The following is a 25,991-nucleotide window of genomic DNA, read 5'->3' on the forward strand; positions in this document are numbered from 1 at the left end:
CTACTACCTGTTGACATAGAGAGATGTGACTGGTTCAACTCTCTGCTATCTGTTAACATAGAGAGATGTGACTGGTTCACCTCTCTGTTAACATAGAGAGATGTGATTGGTTCACCTCTCTGCTATCTGTTAACATAGAGAGATGTGACTGGTTCACCTCTCTGCTATCTGTTAACATAGAGAGATGTGACTGGTTCACCTCTCTGCTATCTGTTAACATAGAGAGATGTGACTGGTTCACCTCTCTGCTATCTGTTAACATAGAGAGATGTGATTGGTTCACCTCTCTGCTATCTGTTAACATAGAGAGATGTGACTGGTTCACCTCTCTGTTATCTGTTAACATAGAGAGATGTGACTGGTTCAGCTCTCTGCTATCTGTTAACATAGAGAGATGTGACTGGTTCACCTCTCTGTTGACATAGAGAGATGTGACTGGTTCACCTCTCTGCTGTCTGTTAACATAGAGAGATGTGACTGGTTCACCTCTCTGCTATCTGTTAACATAGAGAGATGTGACTGGTTCACCTCTCTGTTGACATAGAGAGATGTGACTGGTTCACCTCTCTGCTGTCTGTTAACATAGAGAGATGTGACTGGTTCACCTCTCTGTTAACATAGAGAGATGTGACTGGTTCACCTCTCTGCTACCTGTTAACATAGAGAGATGTGACTGGTTCACCTCTCTGCTATCTGTTAACATAGAGAGATGTGACTGGTTCACCTCTCTGCTATCTGTTAACATAGAGAGATGTGACTGGTTCACCTCTCTGCTATCCGTTAACATAGAGAGATGTGTTGTGTGATTGGCTTACCTCGCATGCCATAGTAGGAGAAACGTTCACAGAACTCATTGACCACGATGAAGAAGATACTGAGAGGATACCCACACACATCCACCTGGACACAGAGTAGAACACAGATCTTTATTTGACCAAATCAAATCAAATGTTATTTGTCAAATACACATGTTTAGCAGATGTTATTGTGGGTGCAGTGAAATGCTTGTGTTTCCAGCTCCAACAGTGCAGTAATATCTAACAATACACAACAACACACACATCTAAAAGTAAAATAATGGAATTAAGAAATATATAAATATTAGGACGAGCAATGTCGGAGTGGCTTTGACTAGAATACAGTAGAATATAATACAGTATGAGATGAGTAAAGCAAAAATATGTAAACTGCCCCTAGTCCCACTCAACATGCCTCAGATACCTCTTTTGTCCCACCTCCCACACATGCGGTGACCTCACCCAGCATAACTAGCGCGTCCAGAGATGCAACCTCTCTTATCGTTACTCAATGCCTAGGTTTACCTCCACTGTACTCACATCCCACCATACCCCTGTCTGTACATTATGCCCTGAATCTATTCTACCACGCCCAGAAATCTGCTCCTTTTATTCTCTCTCCCTAACGCACTAGACGACCAGTTTTGATAGCCTTTAGCCATACCCTCATTCTACTCCTCCTCCGCGGGTGATGTGGAGGTTAACCCAGGCCCTGTGTGGCCCCAGGCGCTCTCATTTGTTGACTTCTGTAACCGTAAAAGCCTTGGGTTCATGCATGTTAACATCAGAAGCCTCCTCCCTAAGTTTGTGTTACTCACTGTTTTAGCACACTCTGCCAACCCTGATGTCCTTGCCGTGTCTGAATCCTGGTTTAGGAAGGCCACCAAAAATACTGAGATTACCATCCCCAACTACAACATTTTCTGTCAAGATAGAACTGCCAAAGGGGGAGGAGTTGCAATCTACTGCAGAGATAGCCTGCAAAGCTCTGTCATACTTTCCAGGTCTATACCCAAACAGTTTGAGCTTCTAATTTTAAAAATGAATCTCTCCAGAAACAAGTCTCTCACTGTTGCCACCTGTTATAGACCCCCCTCAGCTCCCAGCTGTGCCCTGGACACCATTTGTGAATTGATCGCCCCCATCTATCTTCAGAGTTCGTTCTGTTAGGTGACATAAACTGGGATATGCTTAACACCCCGGCAGTCCCACAATCTAACCTAGATGCCCTCAATCTCACACAAATGATCAAGGAACCCACCAGGTACAACCCTAAATCTGTAAACATGGGCACCCTCATAGATATTATCCTGACCAACCTGCCCTCCAAATACACCTCTGGTGTTTTCAACCAGGATCTCAGCGATCACTGCCTCATTGCCTGCATCCACTATGGGTCCGCGGTCAAACGACCTCCACTCATCACGGTCAAACGCTCCCTGAAACACTTCAGCGAGCAGGCCTTTCTAATCGACCTGGCCGAGGTATCCTGGAAGGATATTCACCTCATCCCGTCAGTAGAGGATGCCTGGTTGTTCTTTACATGCCCCATTCAAAAAATGTAGAACTAAGAACAGATATAGCCCTTGGTTCACTCCAGACCTGGCTGCCCTTTACCAGCACAAAAACATCCTGTGGTGGACTGCACTAGCATCGAATAGTCCCCGCGATATGCAACTTTTCAGGGTAGTCAGAAACCAATACACACAGTCAGTTAGGAAAGCAAAGGCTAGCTTTTTCAAACAGAAATTTGCATCCTGTAGCTCTAACTCAAAATGTTTTGGGACACTGTAAAGCTCCATGGAGAATAAGAGCACCTCCTCCCAGCTGCCACTGCACTGAGGCTAGGAAACACTGTCACACCGATAAATCCACAATAATTGAGAACTTCAATAAGCATTTCTCTATGGCTAGTCATGCTTTCCTCCTGGCTACCCCAACCCAGGCCAACAGCTCCACACCCCCCGCAGCTAAGCCTCCCCAGCTTCTCCTTCACCCAAATCCAGATAGCAGATGTTCTGAAAAAGCTGGACCCGTACAAATAAACTGGGCTAGACAATCTGGACCCTCTCTTTCTAAAATGATCCACCGCCATTGTTGCAACCCCTATTACCAGTCTGTTCAACCTCTCTTTTGTATCGTCCGAGATCCCTAAAGATTGGAATTCTGCCGCGGTCATCCCCCTCTTCAAAGGGGGTGATACTCTAGACCCAAAAGGTCTTCTAAGGTCTTCGAAAGCCAAGTCAACAAACAGATTACCGACCATTTCGAAACCCACTGCACCTTCTCTGCTATGCAATCTGATTTCAGAGCTGGTCATGGGTGCACCTCAGCCACGCTCAAGATCCTAAACGATATCATAACCGCCATCGATAAGAGACATTACTGTGCAGCCGTCTTCATCGACCTGGCCAAGGCTTTCGACTCTGTCAATCAACGTATTCTTATCGGCAGACTCAACAGCCTTGGTTTCTCAAATGACTGCCTCGCCTGGTTCACCAACTACTTCTCAGATAGAGTTCAGTGTGTCAAATCGGAGGGCCTGTTGTCCGGACCTCTGACAGTCTCTATGGGGGTGCCACAGGGTTCAATTCTCGGGCCGACTCTTTTCTCTGTATATATCAATGATGTCGCTCTTGCTACGGGTGATTCCCTGATCCACCTCTACGCAGACGACACCATTCTGTATACATCTGGCCCTTCTTTGGACACTGTGTTAACAAACCTCCAAACGAGCTTCAATGCCATACAACACTCCTTCCGTGGCCTCCAACTGCTCTTAAACACTAGTAAAACTAAATGCATGCTTTTCAACCGATCGCTATCTCGCAACCTCCCGCACGACTAGCATCACTACTCTGGACGGTTCTGACTTAGAATATGTGGACAACTACAAATACCTAGGTGTCTGGCTAGACTGTAAACTCTCCTTCCAGAGTCCTATTAAGCATCTCCAATCCAAAATGAAATCTAGAATCAGCTTCCTATTTCGCAACAAAGCTCACGCTGCCAAACATACCGTCATAAATCGGACTATCCTACCGATCCTCGACTTCGGCGATGTCATTTACAAAATAGCCTCCAATACTCAGAAAACTGGATGCAGTCTGTTTTGCCCCTTATACCTGTATGGCCTCGCTACATATTCGTCGCCAGACCCACTGGCTCCAGGTCATCTATACATCTTTGCTAGATAAAGCTCCACATTATCTCAGCTCACTGGTCACCATAACAACACCCACCCATAGCACGCACTCCAGCAGGTATATCTCTCTGGTCACCATAGCAGCATCCACCCGTAGCACGCGCTCCAGCAGGTATATCTCTCTGGTCACCCCCAAACCCAACACCTCCTTTGGCTGCTTTTCCTTCCAGTTCTCTGCTGCCAAGGACTGGAACAAACTGCAAAAATCACTGAAGCTGGAGAGTCATATCTCCCTCAATAACTTTAAGCACCAGCTGTCAGAGCAGATCACTGCAGCTGTACACAGCCCATCTGTAAATAGCCCATCCAACTACCTCATCCCCATATTGTTTTTATTTACTTTTTTGCTCATTTGCACATCAGTATTTCTACTTGCACATCATCATCTGCACATCTATCACTCCAGTGTTAATTTGCTAAATTGTAATTACTTCGCCACTATGGCATATTTATTGCCTTACCTCCTTACTCCATTTGAACACACTGTATACAGGTTTTTCTATTGTGTTATTGACTGTACGTTTGTTTATCCCATGTGTAACTCTGTGTTGTTGTATTTTGTCGCACTGCTTTGCTTTATTTTGGCCAGGTCACAGTTGTAAATGAGAACTTGTTCTCAACTGGCCTACCTGGATAAATAAAGGTGAAATATAAAATAAAGTGACTCGTGTTCCATTATAAAAGTGACCAGTGATTCCATGTCTACATATACAGGGCAGCAGCCTCTAAGGTGCAGGGTTGTGTAACATTATTAAAGTGACTGGTGTTCCATTATAAAAGTGACCAGTGATTCCGTGTCTACATATACAGGGCAGCAGCCTCTAAGGTGCAGGGTTGTGTAACCAGGTGGAAACTGCCTAGTCATGGCTGTTTAACAGTCTGATGGCCTTGAGATAGATGCTGTTTTTCAGTCTCTCGGTCCCTGCTTTGATGCACCTGTACTGACCTCGCCTTCTGGATGATAGCGGGGTGAACAGGCAGTGGCTCGGGTGGTTGTTGTCCTTGATGATCTTTATGGCCTTCCTGTGACATCGGGTGCTGTAGGTGTCCTGGAGGGCAGGTAGTTTGCCCCCGGTGATGCGTTGTGCAGACCTCACTACCCTCTGGAGAGCCTTACGGTTGTGGGCGGAGCAGTTGCCATACCAGGCGGTGATACAGCCCGACAGGATGCTCTCAATTGTGCATCTGTAAAAGTTTGTGATGGTTTTAGATGACAAGCCACATTTCTTCAGCCTCCTGAGGTTGAAGAGGCTCTGTTGCGCCTTCTTCACTACACTGTCTGTGTGGGTGGTCCATTTCAGTTTGTCAGTGATGTGTACACCAAGGAACTTGAAGCTTTCCACTTTCTCCACTGCGGTCCCGTCGATGTAGATAGGGGGTGCACCCTGTTTCCTGAAGTCCACGATCATCTTTGTTTTGTTGACGTTGAGTGAGAGGTTGTTTTCCAGGCAGCACACTCCCAGAGCCCTCACCTCGTCATCGTTGGTAATCAAGCCTACTACTGTTGTGTCACCTGCAAACTTGATGATTGAGTTGGAGGCATGCTTGGCCATGCAGTCATGTGTGAATGGGGAGTACAGGAGGGGGCTGAGCACGCACCCTTGTGGGGCCCCAGTGTTGAGGATCAGCGGAGTGGAGGTGATGTTTCCTACCTTCACCACCTGGGGGGTAGCCCCTCAGGAAGTCCAGGACCCTAGTTGCACAGGGTGGGGTTCAGACCCAGGGCCTCGAGCTTAATGATGAGCTTGGAGGGTACTATGGTGTTGAATGCTGAGCTATAGTCAATAAACAGCATTCTTACAGAGGTATTCCTCTTGTCCAGATGGTATAGGGCAGTGTGCAGAGTGATGGCGAATGCATCGTCTGTGGATCTATTGGTGCGGTAAGCAAATTGAAGTGGGTCTAGGATGGCAGGTAAGGTGATATGATCCTTGACTAGTCTCTCAAAGCACTTCATGATGACAGAAGTGAGTACTACGGGGCGATAGTCATTTAGTCCAGTTACCTTTGCTTTCTTGGATACAGGAACAATGGTGGACATCTTGAAGCAAATGGGGACAGCAGACTGGGATAGGGAGAGATTGAATATGTCCGTAAACACTCCAGCCACCTGGTCTGCGCATGCTCTGAGGACGTGGCTAGGGATGCCATCTGGGCCAGCAGCCTTGCGAGGGTTAACACAGTTAAATGTCTTACTCACGTCGGCCATGGAGAAGGAGAGCCCACAGTCCTTGGTAGCGGGCCGCGTCAGTGGTACTGTGTTATCCTCAAATCTGGTGAAGACGGTGTTTCGTTTGTCCGGAAGCAAGACGTCGGTGTCAATGAAGTGGCTGTCTGTGATTGTCTGTAGACCGGTTTTCCCTTTGTAGTCTGTGGTTTTCCCTTTGTAATCCGTGATTGTCTGTAGGCCGGTTCTCCCTTTGTAATCTGTGATTGTCTGTAGACCGGTTTTCCCTTTGTAATCTGTGATTGTCTGTAGGCCGGTTTTCCCTTTGTAATCTGTGATAGTCTGTAGACCAGTTTTCCCTTTGTAATCTGTGATTGTCTGTAGACTGGTTTTCCCTTTGTAATCTGTGAGAGTCTGTAGACCGGTTTTCCCTTTGTAATCTGTGATTGTCTGTAGGCCGGTTTTCCCGTTGTAATCTGTGATTGTCTGTAGACCAGTTTTCCCTTTGTAATCCGTGATTGTCTGTAGGCCGGTTTTCCCTTTGTAATCTGTGAGAGTCTGTAGACCGGTTTTCCCTTTGTAATCTGTGATTGTCTGTAGACTGGTTTTCCCTTTGTAATCTGTGATTGTCTGTAGGCCGGTTTTCCCTTTGTAATCTGTGATATTCTGTAGGCCGGTTTTCCCTTTGTAATCTGTGATTGTCTGTAGACTGGTTTTCCCTTTGTAATCTCGTGTTTGAGCCGTTGAATTGGGACTCCACCTTGACAATATGCTGACGTTTTGCCTGTTTGATTGCCTTACGGAGTTTAAAAAAAAAAACTTTCGTAACCTTTCGGGTTACTGGCCCAACGCTCCAACCACTAGGCTACCTGCCGCCCCAAAGGTTAGTCTCATTGAGATTAAAACAGCTCTTTTCAAGAGAGACCTGGCCGAAATAGCAGCAAGTGTTATACACAGAAACATTTCCAAGATATGCATACGGAGCAGGCAAGACGTACTGTGGAGGTGTACTGCATACGGAGCAGGCAAGACGTACTGTGGAGGTGTACTGCATACGGAGCAGGCAAGACGTACTGTGGAGGTGTACTGCACACGGAGCAGGCAAGACGTACTGTGGAGGTGTACTGCACACTGAGCAGGCAAGACGTACTGTGGAGGTGTACTGCATACGGAGCAGGCAAGATGTACTGTGGAGGTGTACTGCACACGGAGCAGGCAAGACGTACTGTGGAGGTGTACTGCATACGGAGCAGGCAAGACGTACTGTGGAGGTGTACTGCATACGGAGCAGGCAAGACGTACTGTGGAGGTGTACTGGATACGGAGCAGGCAAGACGTACTGTGGAGGTGTACTGCATACGGAGCAGGCAAGACGTACTGTGGAGGTGTACTGGATACGGAGCAGGCAAGACGTACTGTGGAGGTGTACTGCATACGGAGCAGGCAAGACGTACTGTGGAGGTGTACTGCATACGGAGCAGGCAAGACGTACTGTGGAGGTGTACTGCATACGGAGCAGGCAAGACGTACTGTGGAGGTGTACTGCACACGGAGCAGGCAAGACGTACTGTGGAAGTATCGACAGCCCAACACTTCATTGTCCACTATCGTTTTTACCTTGAAGTCGTTCAAAGAGACAAGCTGCTGGAATTTCATGCCTACAGGTAGACACGAGGACAGAGATAAGACAGGTACCTGACAGACTGCAGCAACACTGGTCACTTTAATAATGTCTACAGGTAGACACGAGGACAGAGATGAGACAGGTACCTGACAGACTGCAGCAACACTGGTCACTTTAATAATGCCTACAGGTAGACACGAGGACAGAGATGAGACAGGTACCTGACAGACTGCAGCAACACTGGTCACTTTAATAATGTCTACAGGTAGACACGAGGACAGAGATGAGACAGGTACCTGGCAGACTGCAGCAACACTGGTCACTTTAATAATGCCTACAGGTAGACACGAGGACAGAGATGAGACAGGTACCTGGCAGACTGCAGCAACACTGGTCACTTTAATAATGTCTACAGGTAGACACGAGGACAGAGATGAGACAGGTACCTGACAGACTGCAGCAACACTGGTCACTTTAATAATGTCTACAGGTAGACACGAGGACAGAGATGAGACAGGTACCTGACAGACTGCAGCAACACTGGTCACTTTAATAATGTCTACAGGTAGACACGAGGACAGAGATGAGACAGGTACCTGACAGACTGCAGCAACACTGGTCACTTTAATAATGTCTACAGGTAGACACGAGGACAGAGATGGGACAGGTACCTGACAGACTGCAGCAACACTGGTCACTTTAATAATGTCTACAGGTAGACACGAGGACAGAGATGAGACAGGTACCTGACAGACTGCAGCAACACTGGTCACTTTAATAATGCCTACAGGTAGACACGAGGACAGAGATGAGACAGGTACCTGACAGACTGCAGCAACACTGGTCACTTTAATAATGCCTACAGGTAGACACGAGGACAGAGATGAGACAGGTACCTGACAGACTGCAGCAACACTGGTCACTTTAATAATGCCTACAGGTAGACACGAGGACAGAGATGAGACAGGTACCTGACAGACTGCAGCAACACTGGTCACTTTAATAATGTCTACAGGTAGACACGAGGACAGAGATGAGACAGGTACCTGACAGACTGCAGCAACACTGGTCACTTTAATAATGTCTACAGGTAGACACGAGGACAGAGATGAGACAGGTACCTGACAGACTGCAGCAACACTGGTCACTTTAATAATGCCTACAGGTAGACACGAGGACAGAGATGAGACAGGTACCTGACAGACTGCAGCAACACTGGTCACTTTAATAATGTCTACAGGTAGACACGAGGACAGAGATGAGACAGGTACCTGACAGACTGCAGCAACACTGGTCACTTTAATAATGTCTACAGGTAGACACGAGGACAGAGATGAGACAGGTACCTGGCAGACTGCAGCAACACTGGTCACTTTAATAATGTCTACAGGTAGACACCAGGACAGAGATGAGACAGGTACCTGACAGACTGCAGCAACACTGGTCACTTTAATAATGTCTACAGGTAGACACGAGGACAGAGATGAGACAGGTACCCGACAGACTGCAGCAACACTGGTTAGAGACTGCTGCATTATGTACATATAGTCATGGAACACTGGTCACTTTAATAATGTCTACATACTGTTCTACTTCATATGTATATACTGTATTCTAGTCCTGGTTCATCCTATATAACTACTGCTGTCCACTTCATATGTATAATACTGTATTCTAGTCCTGGTTCATCCTATATAACTACTGCTGTCCACTTCATATGTATAATACTGTATTCTAGTCCTGGTTCATCCTATATAACTACTGCTGTCCACTTCATACTGTATTCTAGTCCTGGTTCATCCTATATAACTACTGCTGTCCACGTCATATGTATAATACTGTATTCTAGTCCTGGTTCATCCTATATAACTACTGCTGTCCACTTCATATGTATATACTGTATTCTAGTCCTGGTTCATCCTATATAACTACTGCTGTCCACTTCATATGTATAATACTGTATTCTAGTCCTGGTTCATCCTATATAACTACTGCTGTCCACTTCATATGTATATACTGTATTCTAGTCCTGGTTCATCCTATATAACTACTGCTGTCCACTTCATACTGTATTCTAGTCCTGGTTCATCCTATATAACTAGTGCTGTCCACTTCATATGTATAATACTGTATTCTAGTCCTGGTTCATCCTATATAACTACTGCTGTCCACTTCATATGTATAATACTGTATTCTAGTCCTGGTTCATCCTATATAACTACTGCTGTCCACTTCATATGTATAATACTGTATTCTAGTCCTGGTTCATCCTATATAACTACTGATGTCCACTTCATATGTATAATACTGTATTCTAGTCCTGGTTCATCCTATATAACTACTGCTGTCCACTTCATATGTATAATACTGTATTCTAGTCATGGTTCATCCTATATAACTACTGCTGTCCACTTCATATGTATAATACTGTATTCTAGTCCTGGTTCATCCTATATAACTACTGCTGTCCACTTCATATGTATAATACTGTATTCTAGTCCTGGTTCATCCTATATAACTACTGCTGTCCACTTCATATGTATAATACTGTATTCTAGTCCTGGTTCATCCTATATAACTACTGCTGTCCACTTCATATGTATAATACTGTATTCTAGTCCTGGTTCATCCTATATAACTACTGCTGTCCACTTCATATGTATAATACTGTATTCTAGTCCTGGTTCATCCTATATAACTACTGCTGTCCACTTCATATGTATAATACTGTATTCTAGTCCTGGTTCATCCTATATAACTACTGCTGTCCACTTCATACTGTATTCTAGTCCTGGTTCATCCTATATAACTACTGCTGTCCACTTCATACTGTATTCTAGTCCTGGTTCATCCTATATAACTACTGCTGTCCACTTCATATGTATAATACTGTATTCTAGTCCTGGTTCATCCTATATAACTACTGCTGTCCACTTCATATGTATAATACTGTATTCTAGTCCTTGTTCATCCTATATAACTACTGCTGTCCACTTCATATGTATAATACTGTATTCTAGTCCTGGTTCATCCTATATAACTACTGCTGTCCACTTCATACTGTATTCTAGTCCTGGTTCATCCTATATAACTACTGCTGTCCACTTCATACTGTATTCTAGTCCTGGTTCATCCTATATAACTACTGCTGTCCACTTCATATGTATAATACTGTATTCTAGTCCTGGTTCATCCTATATAACTACTGTCCACTTCATATGTATATACTGTATTCTAGTCCTGGTTCATCCTATATAACTACTGCTGTCCACTTCATATATATAATACTGTATTCTAGTCCTGGTTCATCCTATATAACTACTGCTGTCCACTTCATATGTATAATACTGTATTCTAGTCCTTGTTCATCCTATATAACTACTGCTGTCCACTTCATACTGTATTCTAGTCCTGGTTCATCCTATATAACTACTGCTGTCCACTTCGTATGTATAATACTGTATTCTAGTCCTGGTTCATCCTATATAACTACTGCTGTCCACTTCATACTGTATTCTAGTCCTGTTTCATCCTATATAACTACTGCTGTCCACTTCGTATGTATAATACTGTATTCTAGTCCTGGTTCATCCTATATAACTACTGCTGTCCACTTCATACTGTATTCTAGTCCTGGTTCATCCTATATAACTACTGCTGTCCACTTCATATGTATAATACTGTATTCTAGTCCTGGTTCATCCTATATAACTACTGCTGTCCACTTCATATGTATAATACTGTATTCTAGTCCTGGTTCATCCTATATAACTACTGCTGTCCACTTCATATGTATAATACTGTATTCTAGTCCTGGTTCATCCTATATAACTACTGCTGTCCACTTCATATGTATAATACTGTATTCTAGTCCTGGTTCATCCTATATAACTACTGCTGTCCACTTCATATGTATAATACTGTATTCTAGTCCTGGTTCATCCTATATAACTACTGCTGTCCACTTCATATGTATAATACTGTATTCTAGTCCTGGTTCATCCTATATAACTACTGCTGTCCACTTCATACTGTATTCTAGTCCTGGTTCATCCTATATAACTACTGCTGTCCACTTCATATGTATAATACTGTATTCTAGTCCTGGTTCATCCTATATAACTACTGCTGTCCACTTCATATGTATAATACTGTATTCTAGTCCTGGTTCATCCTATATAACTACTGCTGTCCACTTCATATGTATAATACTGTATTCTAGTCCTGGTTCATCCTATATAACTACTGCTGTCCACTTCATATGTATAATACTGTATTCTAGTCATGGTTCATCCTATATAACTACTGCTGTCCACTTCATATGTATAATACTGTATTCTAGTCCTGGTTCATCCTATATAACTACTGCTGTCCACTTCATATGTATAATACTGTATTCTAGTCCTGGTTCATCCTATATAACTACTGCTGTCCACTTCATACTGTATTCTAGTCCTGGTCCATCCTATATAACTACTGCTGTCCACTTCATATGTATAATACTGTATTCTAGTCCTGGTTCATCCTATATAACTACTGCTGTCCACTTCATATGTATATACTGTATTCTAGTCCTGGTTCATCCTATATAACTACTGCTGTCCACTTCATACTGTATTCTAGTCCTGGTTCATCCTATATAACTTCTGCAGTACAAACCTTTTCTATTCTTATACTGCCCATGTATACCGTCCATCCCGTTATAACCACTGTCTATACACACCATCCTATATAACTACTGTCAATACACACCATCCTATATAACTATATAATTGCTATGTATCACTGCAATTGTTGGAGCTAGAAACACAAGCATATTGTTAGGTATTACTGTTGGAGCTAGAAACACAAGCATATTGCTAGGTATTACTGTTGGAGTTAGAAACACAAGCATATTGCTAGGTATTACTGTTGGAGCTAGAAACATGAGCATATTGCTAGGTATTACTGTACTGTTGGAGCTGGAAACACAAGCATATTGCTAGGTATTACTGTTGGAGCTAGAAACACAAGCATATTGCTAGGTATTACTGTTGGAGCTACAAACACAAGCATATTGCTAGGTATTACTGTACTGTTGGAGCTAGAAACACAAGCATATTGCTAGGTATTACTGTTGGAGCTAGAAACACAAGCCTATTGTTAGGTATTACTGTTGGAGCTAGAAACACAAGCATATTGCTAGGTATTACTGTTGGAGCTAGAAACACAAGCATATTGTTAGGTATTACTGTTGGAGCTAGAAACACAAGCATATTGCTAGGTATTACTGTTGGAGCTAGAAACACAAGCATATTGCTAGGTATTACTGTTGGAGCTAGAAACACAAGCATATTGCTAGGTATTACTGTTGGAGCTAGAAACACAAGCATATTGCTAGGTATTACTGTTGGAGCTAGAAACACAAGCATATTGTTAGGTATTACTGTTGGAGCTAGAAACACAAGCATATTGCTAGGTATTACTGTTGGAGCTAGAAACACAAGCATATTGCTAGGTATTACTGTTGGAGCTAGAAACACAAGCATATTGCTAGGTATTACTGTTGGAGCTAGAAACACAAGCATATTGCTAGGTATTACTGCTGGAGCAAGAAACACAAGCATATTGCTAGGTATTACTGTTGGAGCTAGAAACACAAGCATATTGCTAGGTATTACTGTTGGAGCTAGAAACACAAGCATATTGTTAGGTATTACTGTTGGAGCTAGAAACACAAGCATATTGCTAGGTATTACTGTTGGAGCTGGAAACACAAGCATATTATTAGGTATTACTGTTGGAGCTAGAAACACAAGCATATTGCTAGGTATTACTGTTGGAGCTAGAAACACAAGCATATTGCTAGGTATTACTGTTGGAGCTAGAAACACAAGCATATTGCTAGGTATTACTGTTGGAGCTAGAAACACAAGCATATTGCTAGGTATTACTGTTGGAGCTAGAAACACAAGCATATTGCTAGGTATTACTGTTGGAGCTAGAAACACAAGCATATTGCTAGGTATTACTGTACTGTTGGAGCTAGAAACACAAGCATATTGTTAGGTATTACTGTTGGAGCTAGAAACACAAGCATATTGCTAGGTATTACTGTTGGAGCTAGAAACACAAGCATATTGCTAGGTATTACTGTTGGAGCTAGAAACACAAGCATATTGCTAGGTATTACTGTTGGAGCTAGAAACACAAGCATATTGCTAGGTATTACTGTTGGAGCTAGAAACACAAGCATATTGCTAGGTATTACTGTTGGAGCTAGAAACACTAGCATATTGCTAGGTATTACTGTTGGAGCTAGAAACACAAGCATATTGCTAGGTATTACTGTTGGAGCTAGAAACACACGCATATTGTTAGGTATTACTGTTGGAGCTAGAAACACAAGCATATTGCTAGGTATTACTGTACTGTTGGAGCTAGAAACACAAGCATATTGCTAGGTATTACTGTTGGAGCTAGAAACACAAGCATATTGCTAGGTATTACTGTTGGAGCTAGAAACACAAGCATATTGCTAGGTATTACTGTTGGAGCTAGAAACACAAGCATATTGCTAGGTATTACTGTTGGAGCTAGAAACACAAGCATATTGCTAGGTATTACTGTTGGAGCTAGAAACACAAGCATATTGCTAGGTATTACTGTTGGAGCTAGAAACACAAGCATATTGCTAGGTATTACTGTTGGAGCTAGAAACACAAGCATATTGCTAGGTATTACTGTTGGAGATAGAAACACAAGCATATTGCTAGGTATTACTGTTGGAGCTAGAAACACAAGCATATTGCTAGGTATTACTGTTGGAACTAGAAACACAAGCATATTGTTAGGTATTACTGTTGGAGCTAGAAACACAAGCATATTGCTAGGTATTACTGTTGGAGCTAGAAACACAAGCATATTGTTAGGTATTACTGTTGGAGCTAGAAACACAAGCATATTGCTAGGTATTACTGCTGGAGCTAGAAACACAAGCATATTGCTGGGTATTACTGTACTGTTGGAGCTAGAAACACAAGCATATTGCTAGGTATTACTGTTGGAGCTAGAAACACAAGCATATTGCTAGGTATTACTGTTGGAGCTAGAAACACAAGCATATTGCTAGGTATTACTGTTGGAGCTAGAAACACAAGCATATTGCTAGGTATTACTGTACTGTTGGAGCTAGAAACACAAGCATATTGCTAGGTATTACTGTTGGAGCTAGAAACACAAGCATATTGCTAGGTATTACTGTTGGAGCTAGAAACACAAGCATACTGTTAGGTATTACTGTTGGAGCTAGAAACACAAGCATATTGCTAGGTATTACTGTTGGAGCTAGAAACACAAGCATATTGCTAGGTATTACTGTTGGAGCTAGAAACACAAGCATATTGCTAGGTATTACTGTTGGAGCTAGAAACACAAGCATATTGCTAGGTATTACTGTTGGAGCTAGAAACACAAGCATATTGCTAGGTATTACTGTTGGAGCTAGAAACACAAGCATATTGCTAGGTATTACTGTTGGAGCTAGAAACACAAGCATATTGCTAGGTATTACTGTTGGAGCTAGAAACACAAGCATATTGCTAGGTATTACTGTTGGAGCTAGAAACACAAGCCTATTGTTAGGTATTACTGTTGCAGCTGGAAACACAAGCATATTGCTAGGTATTACTGTTGGAGCTAGAAACACAAGCCTATTGTTAGGTATTACTGTTGGAGCTAGAAACACAAGCATATTGCTAGGTATTACTGTTGGAGCTAGAAACACAAGCATATTGCTAGGTATTACTGTAGGAGCTAGAAACACAAGCATATTATTAGGTATTACTGTTGGAGCTAGAAACACAAGCATATTGCTAGGTATTACTGTTGGAGCTAGAAACACAAGCATATTGCTAGGTATTACTGTAGGAGCTAGAAACACAAGCATATTGCTAGGTATTACTGTTGGAGCTAGAAACACAAGCATATTGCTAGGTATTACTGTTGCAACTAGAAACACAAGCATATTGTTAGGTATTACTGTTGGAGCTAGAAACACAAGCATATTGCTAGGTATTACTGTTGGAGCTAGAAACACAAGCATATTGCTAGGTATTACTGTTGGAGCTAGAAACACAAGCCTATTGTTAGGTATTACTGTTGGAGCTAGAAACACAAGCATATTGTTAGGTATTACTGCACTGTTGGAGCTAGAAACACAAGCATATTGCTAGGTATTACTGTAGGAGCTAGAAACACAAGCATATTGCTAGGTATTACTGTTGGAGCTAGAAACACAAGCATATTGCTAGGTATTACTGTTGGAGCTAGAAACACAAGCATATTGCAAGGTATTACTGTTGGAGCTAGAAGAACAAGCATATTGCTAGGTATAACTGTTGGAGCTAGAAACACAAGCATATTATTAGGTATTACTGTTGGAGCTAGAAACACAAGCATATTGCTAGGTATTACTGTTGGAGCTAGAAACACAAGCATATTATTAGGTATTACTGTTGGAGCTAGAAACACAAGCATATTGCTAGGTATTACTGTTGGAGCTAGAAACACAAGCATATTGCTAGGTATTACTGTTGGAGCTAGAAACACAAGCATATTGCTAGGTATTACTGTTGGAGCTAGAAACACAAGCATATTGCTAGGTATTACTGTTGGAGCTAGAAACACAAGCATATTGCTAGGTATTACTGTTGGAGCTAGAAACACAAGCATATTGCTAGGTATTACTGTTGGAGCTAGAAACACAAGCATATTGCTAGGTATTACTGTTGGAGCTAGAAACACAAGCATATTGCTAGGTATTACTGTTGGAGCTAGAAACACAAGCCTATTTTTAGGTATTACTGTTGGAGCTAGAAACACAAGCATATTGTTAGGTATTACTGCACTGTTGGAGCTAGAAACACAAGCATATTGCTAGGTATTACTGTAGGAGCTAGAAACACAAGCATATTGCTAGGTATTACTGTTGGAGCTAGAAACACAAGCATATTGTTAGGTATTACTGTTGGAGCTAGAAACACAAGCATATTGTTAGGTATTACTGCTGGAGCTAGAAACACAAGCATATTGCTAGGTATTACTGTTGGAGCTAGAAACACAAGCCTATTGTTAGGTATTACTGTTGGAGCTAGAAACACAAGCCTATTGTTAGGTATTACTGTTGGAGCTAGAAACACAAGCCTATTGTTAGGTATTACTGTTGGAGCTAGAAACACAAGCATATTGCTAGGTATTACTGTTGGAGCTGGAAACACGAGCATATTGCTAGTTATTACTGTTGGAGCTAGAAACACAAGCATATTGCTAGGTATTACTGTTGGAGCTAGAAACACAAGCATATTGCTAGGTATTACTGTTGGAGCTAGAAACACAAGCATATTGTTAGGTATTACTGTTGGAGCTGGAAACACAAGCATATTGCTAGGTATTACTGTTGGAGCTAGAAACACAAGCATATTGTTAGGTATTACTGTTGGAGCTGGAAACACAAGCATATTGCTAGGTATTACTGTTGGAGCTAGAAACACAAGCATATTGTTAGGTATTACTGTTGGAGCTGGAAACACAAGCATATTGCTAGGTATTACTGTTGGAGCTAGAAACACAAGCATATTGCTAGGTATTACTGTTGGAGCTGGAAACACAAGCATATTGCTAGGTATTACTGTTGGAGCTAGAAACACAAGCATATTGCTAGGTATTACTGTTGGAGCTAGAAACACAAGCATATTGCTAGGTATTACTGTTGGAGCTAGAAACACAAGCATAGTATTAGGTATTACTGTTGGAGCTAGAAACACAAGCATATTGCTAGGTATTACTGTTGGAGCTAGAAACACAAGCATATTGCTAGGTATTACTGTTGGAGCTGGAAACACAAGCATATTGCTAGGTATTACTGTAGGAGCTAGAAACACAAGCATATTGCTAGGTATTACTGTTGGAGCTAGAAACACAAGCATATTGTTAGGTATTACTGTTGGAGCTAGAAACACAAGCATATTGCTAGGTATTACTGTTGGAGCTAGAAACACAAGCATATTATTAGGTATTACTGTTGGAGCTAGAAACACAAGCATATTGCTAGGTATTACTGTAGGAGCTAGAAACACAAGCATATTGCTAGGTATTACTGTTGGAGCTAGAAACACAAGCATATTGCTAGGTATTACTGTTGGAGCTGGAAACACAAGCATATTGCTAGGTATTACTGTTGGAGCTAGAAACACAAGCATATTGTTAGGTATTACTGTTGGAGCTAGAAACACAAGCATATTGCTAGGTATTACTGTAGGAGCTAGAAACACAAGCATATTGCTAGGTATTACTGCACTGTTGGAGCTAGAAACACAAGCATATTGCTAGGTATTACTGTTGGAGCTAGAAACACAAGCATATTGCTAGGTATTACTGTTGGAGCTAGAAACACAAGCATATTATTAGGTATTACTGTTGGAGCTAGAAACACAAGCATATTGCTAGGTATTACTGTAGGAGCTAGAAACACAAGCATATTGCTAGGTATTACTGTTGGAGCTAGAAACACAAGCATATTGTTAGGTATTACTGTTGGAGCTAGAAACACAAGCATATTGCTAGGTATTACTGTTGGAGCTAGAAACACAAGCATATTGCTAGGTATTACTGTACTGTTGGAGCTAGAAACACAAGCATATTGCTAGGTATTACTGTTGGAGCTAGAAACACAAGCATATTGCTAGGTATTACTGTTGGAGCTAGAAACACAAGCATATTGCTAGGTATTACTGTTGGAGCTAGAAACACAAGCATATTGCTAGGTATTACTGTTGGAGCTAGAAACACAAGCATATTGTTAGGTATTACTGTTGGAGCTAGAAACACAAGCCTATTGTTAGGTATTACTGTTGGAGCTAGAAACACAAGCATATTGCTAGGTATTACTGTTGGAGCTAGAAACACAAGCATATTGTTAGGTATTACTGTTGGAGCTAGAAACACAAGCATATTGCTAGGTATTACTGTTGGAGCTAGAAACACAAGCATATTGCTAGGTATTACTGTTGGAGCTAGAAACACAAGCCTATTGTTAGGTATTACTGTTGGAGCTAGAAACACAAGCATATTGTTAGGTATTACTGTTGGAGCTAGAAACACAAGCATATTATTAGGTATTACTGTACTGTTGGAGCTAGAAACACAAGCATATTGCTAGGTATTACTGTTGGAGCTAGAAACACAAGCATATTGCTAGGTATTACTGTTGGAGCTAGAAACACAAGCATATTGCTAGGTATTACTGTTGGAGCTAGAAACACAAGCATATTGCTAGGTATTACTGTAGGAGCTAGAAACACAAGCATATTGCTAGGTATTACTGTTGGAGCTAGAAACACAAGCCTATTGTTAGGTATTACTGTTGGAGCTAGAAACACAAGCCTATTGTTAGGTATTACTGTTGGAGCTAGAAACACAAGCCTATTGTTAGGTATTACTGTTGGAGCTAGAAACACAAGCATATTGCTAGGTATTACTGTTGGAGCTGGAAACACGAGCATATTGCTAGTTATTACTGTTGGAGCTAGAAACACAAGCATATTGCTAGGTATTACTGTTGGAGCTAGAAACACAAGCATATTGCTAGGTATTACTGTACTGTTGGAGCTAGAAACACAAGCATATTGCTAGGTATTACTGTTGGAGCTAGAAACACAAGCATATTGCTAGGTATTACTGTTGGAGCTAGAAACACAAGCATATTGTTAGGTATTACTGTTGGAGCTGGAAACACAAGCATATTGCTAGGTATTACTGTTGGAGCTAGAAACACAAGCATATTGCTAGGTATTACTGTTGGAGCTGGAAACACAAGCATATTGCTAGGTATTACTGTTGGAGCTAGAAACACAAGCATATTGCTAGGTATTACTGTTGGAGCTAGAAACACAAGCATATTGCTAGGTATTACTGTTGGAGCTAGAAACACAAGCATAGTATTAGGTATTACTGTTGGAGCTAGAAACACAAGCATATTGCTAGGTATTACTGTTGGAGCTAGAAACACAAGCATATTGCTAGGTATTACTGTTGGAGCTAGAAACACAAGCATATTGCTAGGTATTACTGTTGGAGCTGGAAACACAAGCATATTGCTAGGTATTACTGTTGGAGCTAGAAACACAAGCATATTGTTAGGTATTACTGTTGGAGCTAGAAACACAAGCATATTGCTAGGTATTACTGTTGGAGCTAGAAACACAAGCATATTGCTAGGTATTACTGTTGGAGCTAGAAACACAAGCATATTGTTAGGTATTACTGTTGGAGCTAGAAACACAAGCATATTGCTAGGTATTACTGTTGGAGCTAGAAACACAAGCATATTGTTAGGTATTACTGTTGGAGCTAGAAACACAAGCATATTGCTAGGTATTACTGTTGGAGCTAGAAACACAAGCATATTGCTAGGTATTACTGTTGGAGCTAGAAACACAAGCATATTGCTAGGTATTACTGTTGGAGCTAGAAACACAAGCATATTGTTAGGTATTACTGTTGGAGCTAGAAACACAAGCATATTGCTAGGTATTACTGTTGGAGCTAGAAACACAAGCATATTGCTAGGTATTACTGTTGGAGCTAGAAACACAAGCATATTGCTAGGTATTACTGTTGGAGCTAGAAACACAAGCATATTGCTAGGTATTACTGTTGGAGCTAGAAACACAAGCATATTGTTAGGTATTACTGTTGGAGCTAGAAACACAAGCATATTGCTAGGTATTACTGTTGGAGCTAGAAACACAAGCATATTGCTAGGTATTACTGTTGGAGCTAGAAACACAAGCATATTGCTAGGTATTACTGTTGGAGCTAGAAACACAAGCATATTGCTAGGTATTACTGCACTGTTGGAGCTAGAAACACAAGCATATTGCTAGGTATTACTGTTGGAGCTAGAAACACAAGCATATTGCTAGGTATTACTGTTGGAGCTAGAAACACAAGCATATTATTAGGTATTACTGTTGGAGCTAGAAACACAAGCATATTGCTAGGTATTACTGTAGGAGCTAGAAACACAAGCATATTGCTAGGTATTACTGTACTGTTGGAGCTAGAAACACAAGCATATTGCTAGGTATTACTGTTGGAGCTAGAAACACAAGCATATTGCTAGGTATTACTGTTGGAGCTAGAAACACAAGCATATTGCTAGGTATTACTGTTGGAGCTAGAAACACAAGCATATTGCTAGGTATTACTGTTGGAGCTAGAAACACAAGCATATTGCTAGGTATTACTGTTGGAGCTAGAAACACAAGCATATTGCTAGGTATTACTGTTGGAGCTAGAAACACAAGCATATTGCTAGGTATTACTGTTGGAGCTAGAAACACAAGCATATTGCTAGGTATTACTGTTGGAGCTAGAAACACAAGCATATTGTTAGGTATTACTGTTGGAGCTAGAAACACAAGCCTATTGTTAGGTATTACTGTTGGAGCTAGAAACACAAGCATATTGCTAGGTATTACTGTTGGAGCTAGAAACACAAGCATATTGTTAGGTATTACTGTTGGAGCTAGAAACACAAGCATATTGCTAGGTATTACTGTTGGAGCTAGAAACACAAGCATATTGCTAGGTATTACTGTTGGAGCTAGAAACACAAGCATATTGCTAGGTATTACTGTTGGAGCTAGAAACACAAGCATATTGCTAGGTATTACTGTTGGAGCTAGAAACACAAGCATATTGTTAGGTATTACTGTTGGAGCTAGAAACACAAGCATATTGTTAGGTATTACTGTTGGAGCTAGAAACACAAGCATATTGCTAGGTATTACTGTTGGAGCTAGAAACACAAGCATATTGCTAGGTATTACTGTTGGAGCTAGAAACACACGCCTATTGTTAGGTATTACTGTTGGAGCTAGAAACACAAGCATATTGTTAGGTATTACTGTTGGAGCTAGAAACACAAGCATATTATTAGGTATTACTGTACTGTTGGAGCTAGAAACACAAGCATATTGCTAGGTATTACTGTTGGAGCTAGAAACACAAGCATATTGTTAGGTATTACTGTACTGTTGGAGCTAGAAACACAAGCATATTGCTAGGTATTACTGTTGGAGCTAGAAACACAAGCATATTGCTAGGTATTACTGTTGGAGCTAGAAACACAAGCATATTGATAGGTATTACTGTTGGAGCTAGAAACACAAGCATATTGCTAGGTATTACTGTTGGAGCTAGAAACACAAGCATATTGTTAGGTATTACTGTTGGAGCTAGAAACACAAGCATATTGTTAGGTATTACTGTTGGAGCTAGAAACACAAGCATATTGTTAGGTATTACTGTTGGAGCTAGAAACACAAGCATATTGTTAGGTATTACTGTTGGAGCTAGAAACACAAGCATATTGTTAGGTATTACTGTTGGAGCTAGAAACACAAGCATATTGCTAGGTATTACTGTTGGAGCTAGAAACACAAGCATATTGTTAGGTATTACTGTTGGAGCTAGAAACACAAGCATATTGCTAGGTATTACTGTTGGAGCTAGAAACACAAGCATATTGTTAGGTATTACTGTTGGAGCTAGAAACACAAGCATATTGCTAGGTATTACTGTTGGAGCTAGAAACACAAGCATATTATTAGGTATTACTGTTGGAGCTAGAAACACAAGCATATTGCTAGGTATTACTGTTGGAGCTAGAAACACAAGCATATTGCTAGGTATTACTGTTGGAGCTAGAAACACAAGCATATTGCTAGGTATTACTGTTGGAGCTAGAAACACAAGCATATTGCTAGGTATTACTGTTGGAGCTAGAAACACAAGCATATTGTTAGGTATTACTGTTGGAGCTAGAAACACAAGCATATTATTAGGTATTACTGTACTGTTGGAGCTAGAAACACAAGCATATTGCTAGGTATTACTGTTGGAGCTAGAAACACAAGCATATTGTTAGGTATTACTGTACTGTTGGAGCTAGAAACACAAGCATATTGCTAGGTATTACTGTTGGAGCTAGAAACACAAGCATATTGCTAGGTATTACTGTTGGAGCTAGAAACACAAGCATATTGTTAGGTATTACTGTTGGAGCTAGAAACACAAGCATATTGTTAGGTATTACTGTTGGAGCTAGAAACACTAGCATATTGTTAGGTATTACTGTTGGAGCTAGAAACACAAGCATATTGCTAGGTATTACTGTTGGAGCTAGTAACACAAGCATATTGTTAGGTATTACTGTTGGAGCTAGAAACACAAGCATATTGTTAGGTATTACTGTTGGAGCTAGAAACACTAGCATATTGTTAGGTATTACTGTTGGAGCTAGAAACACAAGCATATTGTTAGGTATTACTGTTGGAGCTAGAAACACTAGCATATTGTTAGGTATTACTGTTGGAGCTAGAAACACAAGCATATTGCTAGGTATTACTGTTGGAGCTAGAAACACAAGCATATTGTTAGGTATTACTGTTGGAGCTAGAAACACAAGCATATTGCTAGGTATTACTGTTGGAGCTAGAAACACAAGCATATTGCTAGGTATTACTGTTGGAGCTAGAAACACAAGCATATTGTTAGGTATTACTGTTGGAGCTAGAAACACAAGCATATTGCTAGGTATTACTGTTGGAGCTAGAAACACAAGCATATTATTAGGTATTACTGTTGGAGCTAGAAACACAAGCATATTATTAGGTATTACTGTTGGAGCTAGAAACACAAGCATATTGTTAGGTATTACTGTTGGAGCTAGAAACACAAGCATATTGCTAGGTATTACTGTTGGAGCTAGAAACACAAGCATATTGCTAGGTATTACTGTTGGAGCTAGAAACACAAGCATATTGCTAGGTATTACTGTTGGAGCTAGAAACACAAGCATATTGCTAGGTATTACTGTTGGAGCTAGAAACACAAGCATATTGCTAGGTATTACTGTTGGAGCTAGAAACACAAGCATATTGTTAGGTATTACTGTTGGAGCTAGAAACACAAGCATATTGCTAGGTATTACTGTACTGTTGGAGCTAGAAACACAAGCATATTGCTAGGTATTACTGTTGGAGCTAGAAACACAAGCATATTGCTAGGTATTACTGTTGGAGCTAGAAACACAAGCATATTGCTAGGTATTACTGTTGGAGCTAGAAACACAAGCATATTGCTAGGTATTACTGTTGGAGCTAGAAACACAAGCATATTGTTAGGTATTACTGTTGGAGCTGGAAACACGAGCATATTGCTAGTTATTACTGTTGGAGCTAGAAACACAAGCATATTGCTAGGTATTACTGTTGGAGCTAGAAACACAAGCATATTGCTAGGTATTACTGTTGGAGCTAGAAACACAAGCATATTGTTAGGTATTACTGTTGGAGCTAGAAACACAAGCATATTGCTAGGTATTACTGTACTGTTGGAGCTAGAAACACAAGCATATTGCTAGGTATTACTGTTGGAGCTAGAAACACAAGCATATTGTTAGGTATTACTGTTGGAGCTAGAAACACAAGCATATTGCTAGGTATTACTGTTGGAGCTAGAAACACAAGCCTATTGTTAGGTATTACTGTTGGAGCTGGAAACACAAGCATATTGCTAGGTATTACTGTACTGTTGGAGCTAGAAACACAAGCATATTGCTAGGTATTACTGTTGGAGCTAGAAACACAAGCATATTGTTAGGTATTACTGTTGGAGCTAGAAACACAAGCATATTGCTAGGTATTACTGTTGGAGCTAGAAACACAAGCATATTGCTAGGTATTACTGTTGGAGCTAGAAACACAAGCATATTGCTAGGTATTACTGTTGGAGTTAGAAACACAAGCATATTGCTAGGTATTACTGTTGGAGCTAGAAACACAAGCATATTGCTAGGTATTACTGTTGGAGTTAGAAACACAAGCATATTGTTAGGTATTACTGTTGGAGCTAGAAACACAAGCATATTATTAGGTATTACTGTTGGAGCTAGAAACACAAGCATATTGTTAGGTATTACTGTTGGAGCTAGAAACACAAGCATATTGCTAGGTATTACTGTTGGAGCTAGAAACACAAGCATATTGCTAGGTATTACTGTTGGAGCTAGAAACACAAGAATATTGCTAGGTATTACTGTTGGAGCTAGAAACACAAGCATATTGCTAGGTATTACTGTTGGAGCTAGAAACACAAGCATATTGCTAGGTATTACTGTTGGAGCTAGAAACACAAGCATATTGTTAGGTATTACTGTTGGAGCTAGAAACACAAGAATATTGCTAGGTATTACTGTTGGAGCTAGAAACACAAGCCTATTGTTAGGTATTACTGTTGGAGCTGGAAACACAAGCATATTGCTAGGTATTACTGTACTGTTGGAGCTAGAAACACAAGCATATTGCTAGGTATTACTGTACTGTTGGAGCTAGAAACACAAGCATATTGCTAGGTATTACTGTTGGAGCTAGAAACACAAGCATATTGTTAGGTATTACTGTTGGAGCTAGAAACACAAGAATATTGCTAGGTATTACTGTTGGAGCTAGAAACACAAGCCTATTGTTAGGTATTACTGTTGGAGCTGGAAACACAAGCATATTGCTAGGTATTACTGTACTGTTGGAGCTAGAAACACAAGCATATTGCTAGGTATTACTGTTGGAGCTAGAAACACAAGCATATTGTTAGGTATTACTGTTGGAGCTAGAAACACAAGCATATTGCTAGGTATTACTGTTGGAGCTAGAAACACAAGCATATTGTTAGGTATTACTGTTGGAGCTAGAAACACAAGCATATTGCTAGGTATTACTGTTGGAGCTAGAAACACAAGCATATTGCTAGGTATTACTGTTGGAGCTAGAAACACAAGCATATTGCTAGGTATTACTGTTGGAGCTAGAAACACAAGCATATTGCTAGGTATTACTGTTGGAGTTAGAAACACAAGCATATTGCTAGGTATTACTGTTGGAGCTAGAAACACAAGCATATTGCTAGGTATTACTGTTGGAGCTAGAAACACAAGCATATTATTAGGTATTACTGTTGGAGCTAGAAACACAAGCATATTGTTAGGTATTACTGTTGGAGCTAGAAACACAAGAATATTGCTAGGTATTACTGTTGGAGCTAGAAACACAAGCATATTGTTAGGTATTACTGTTGGATCTAGAATGTGATGGAACA

At 40.9% G+C, this 25,991-nt stretch overlaps 1 protein-coding gene across 3 annotated transcripts in view; it reads right to left on the minus strand.

The window, feature by feature from the left end:
- Positions 1-25,991, minus strand: part of LOC139532888 (solute carrier family 15 member 1-like) — a 132,852-nt gene that overhangs the window by 50,236 nt on the left and 56,625 nt on the right. For all 3 annotated transcript variants that reach the window (XM_071331040.1, XM_071331039.1, XM_071331041.1), the window contains exon 3: positions 816-900. In XM_071331040.1, coding sequence (XP_071187141.1) covers positions 816-822 — 7 coding nt within the window. In that variant the 5' untranslated portion in view covers positions 823-900. The remainder of the gene's footprint in view (positions 1-815; positions 901-25,991) is intronic.

The sequence above is a fragment of the Salvelinus alpinus genome, chromosome 10, assembly GCF_045679555.1.
Source record: "Salvelinus alpinus chromosome 10, SLU_Salpinus.1, whole genome shotgun sequence".
In the NCBI taxonomy this organism is placed as follows: domain Eukaryota; kingdom Metazoa; phylum Chordata; class Actinopteri; order Salmoniformes; family Salmonidae; genus Salvelinus; species Salvelinus alpinus.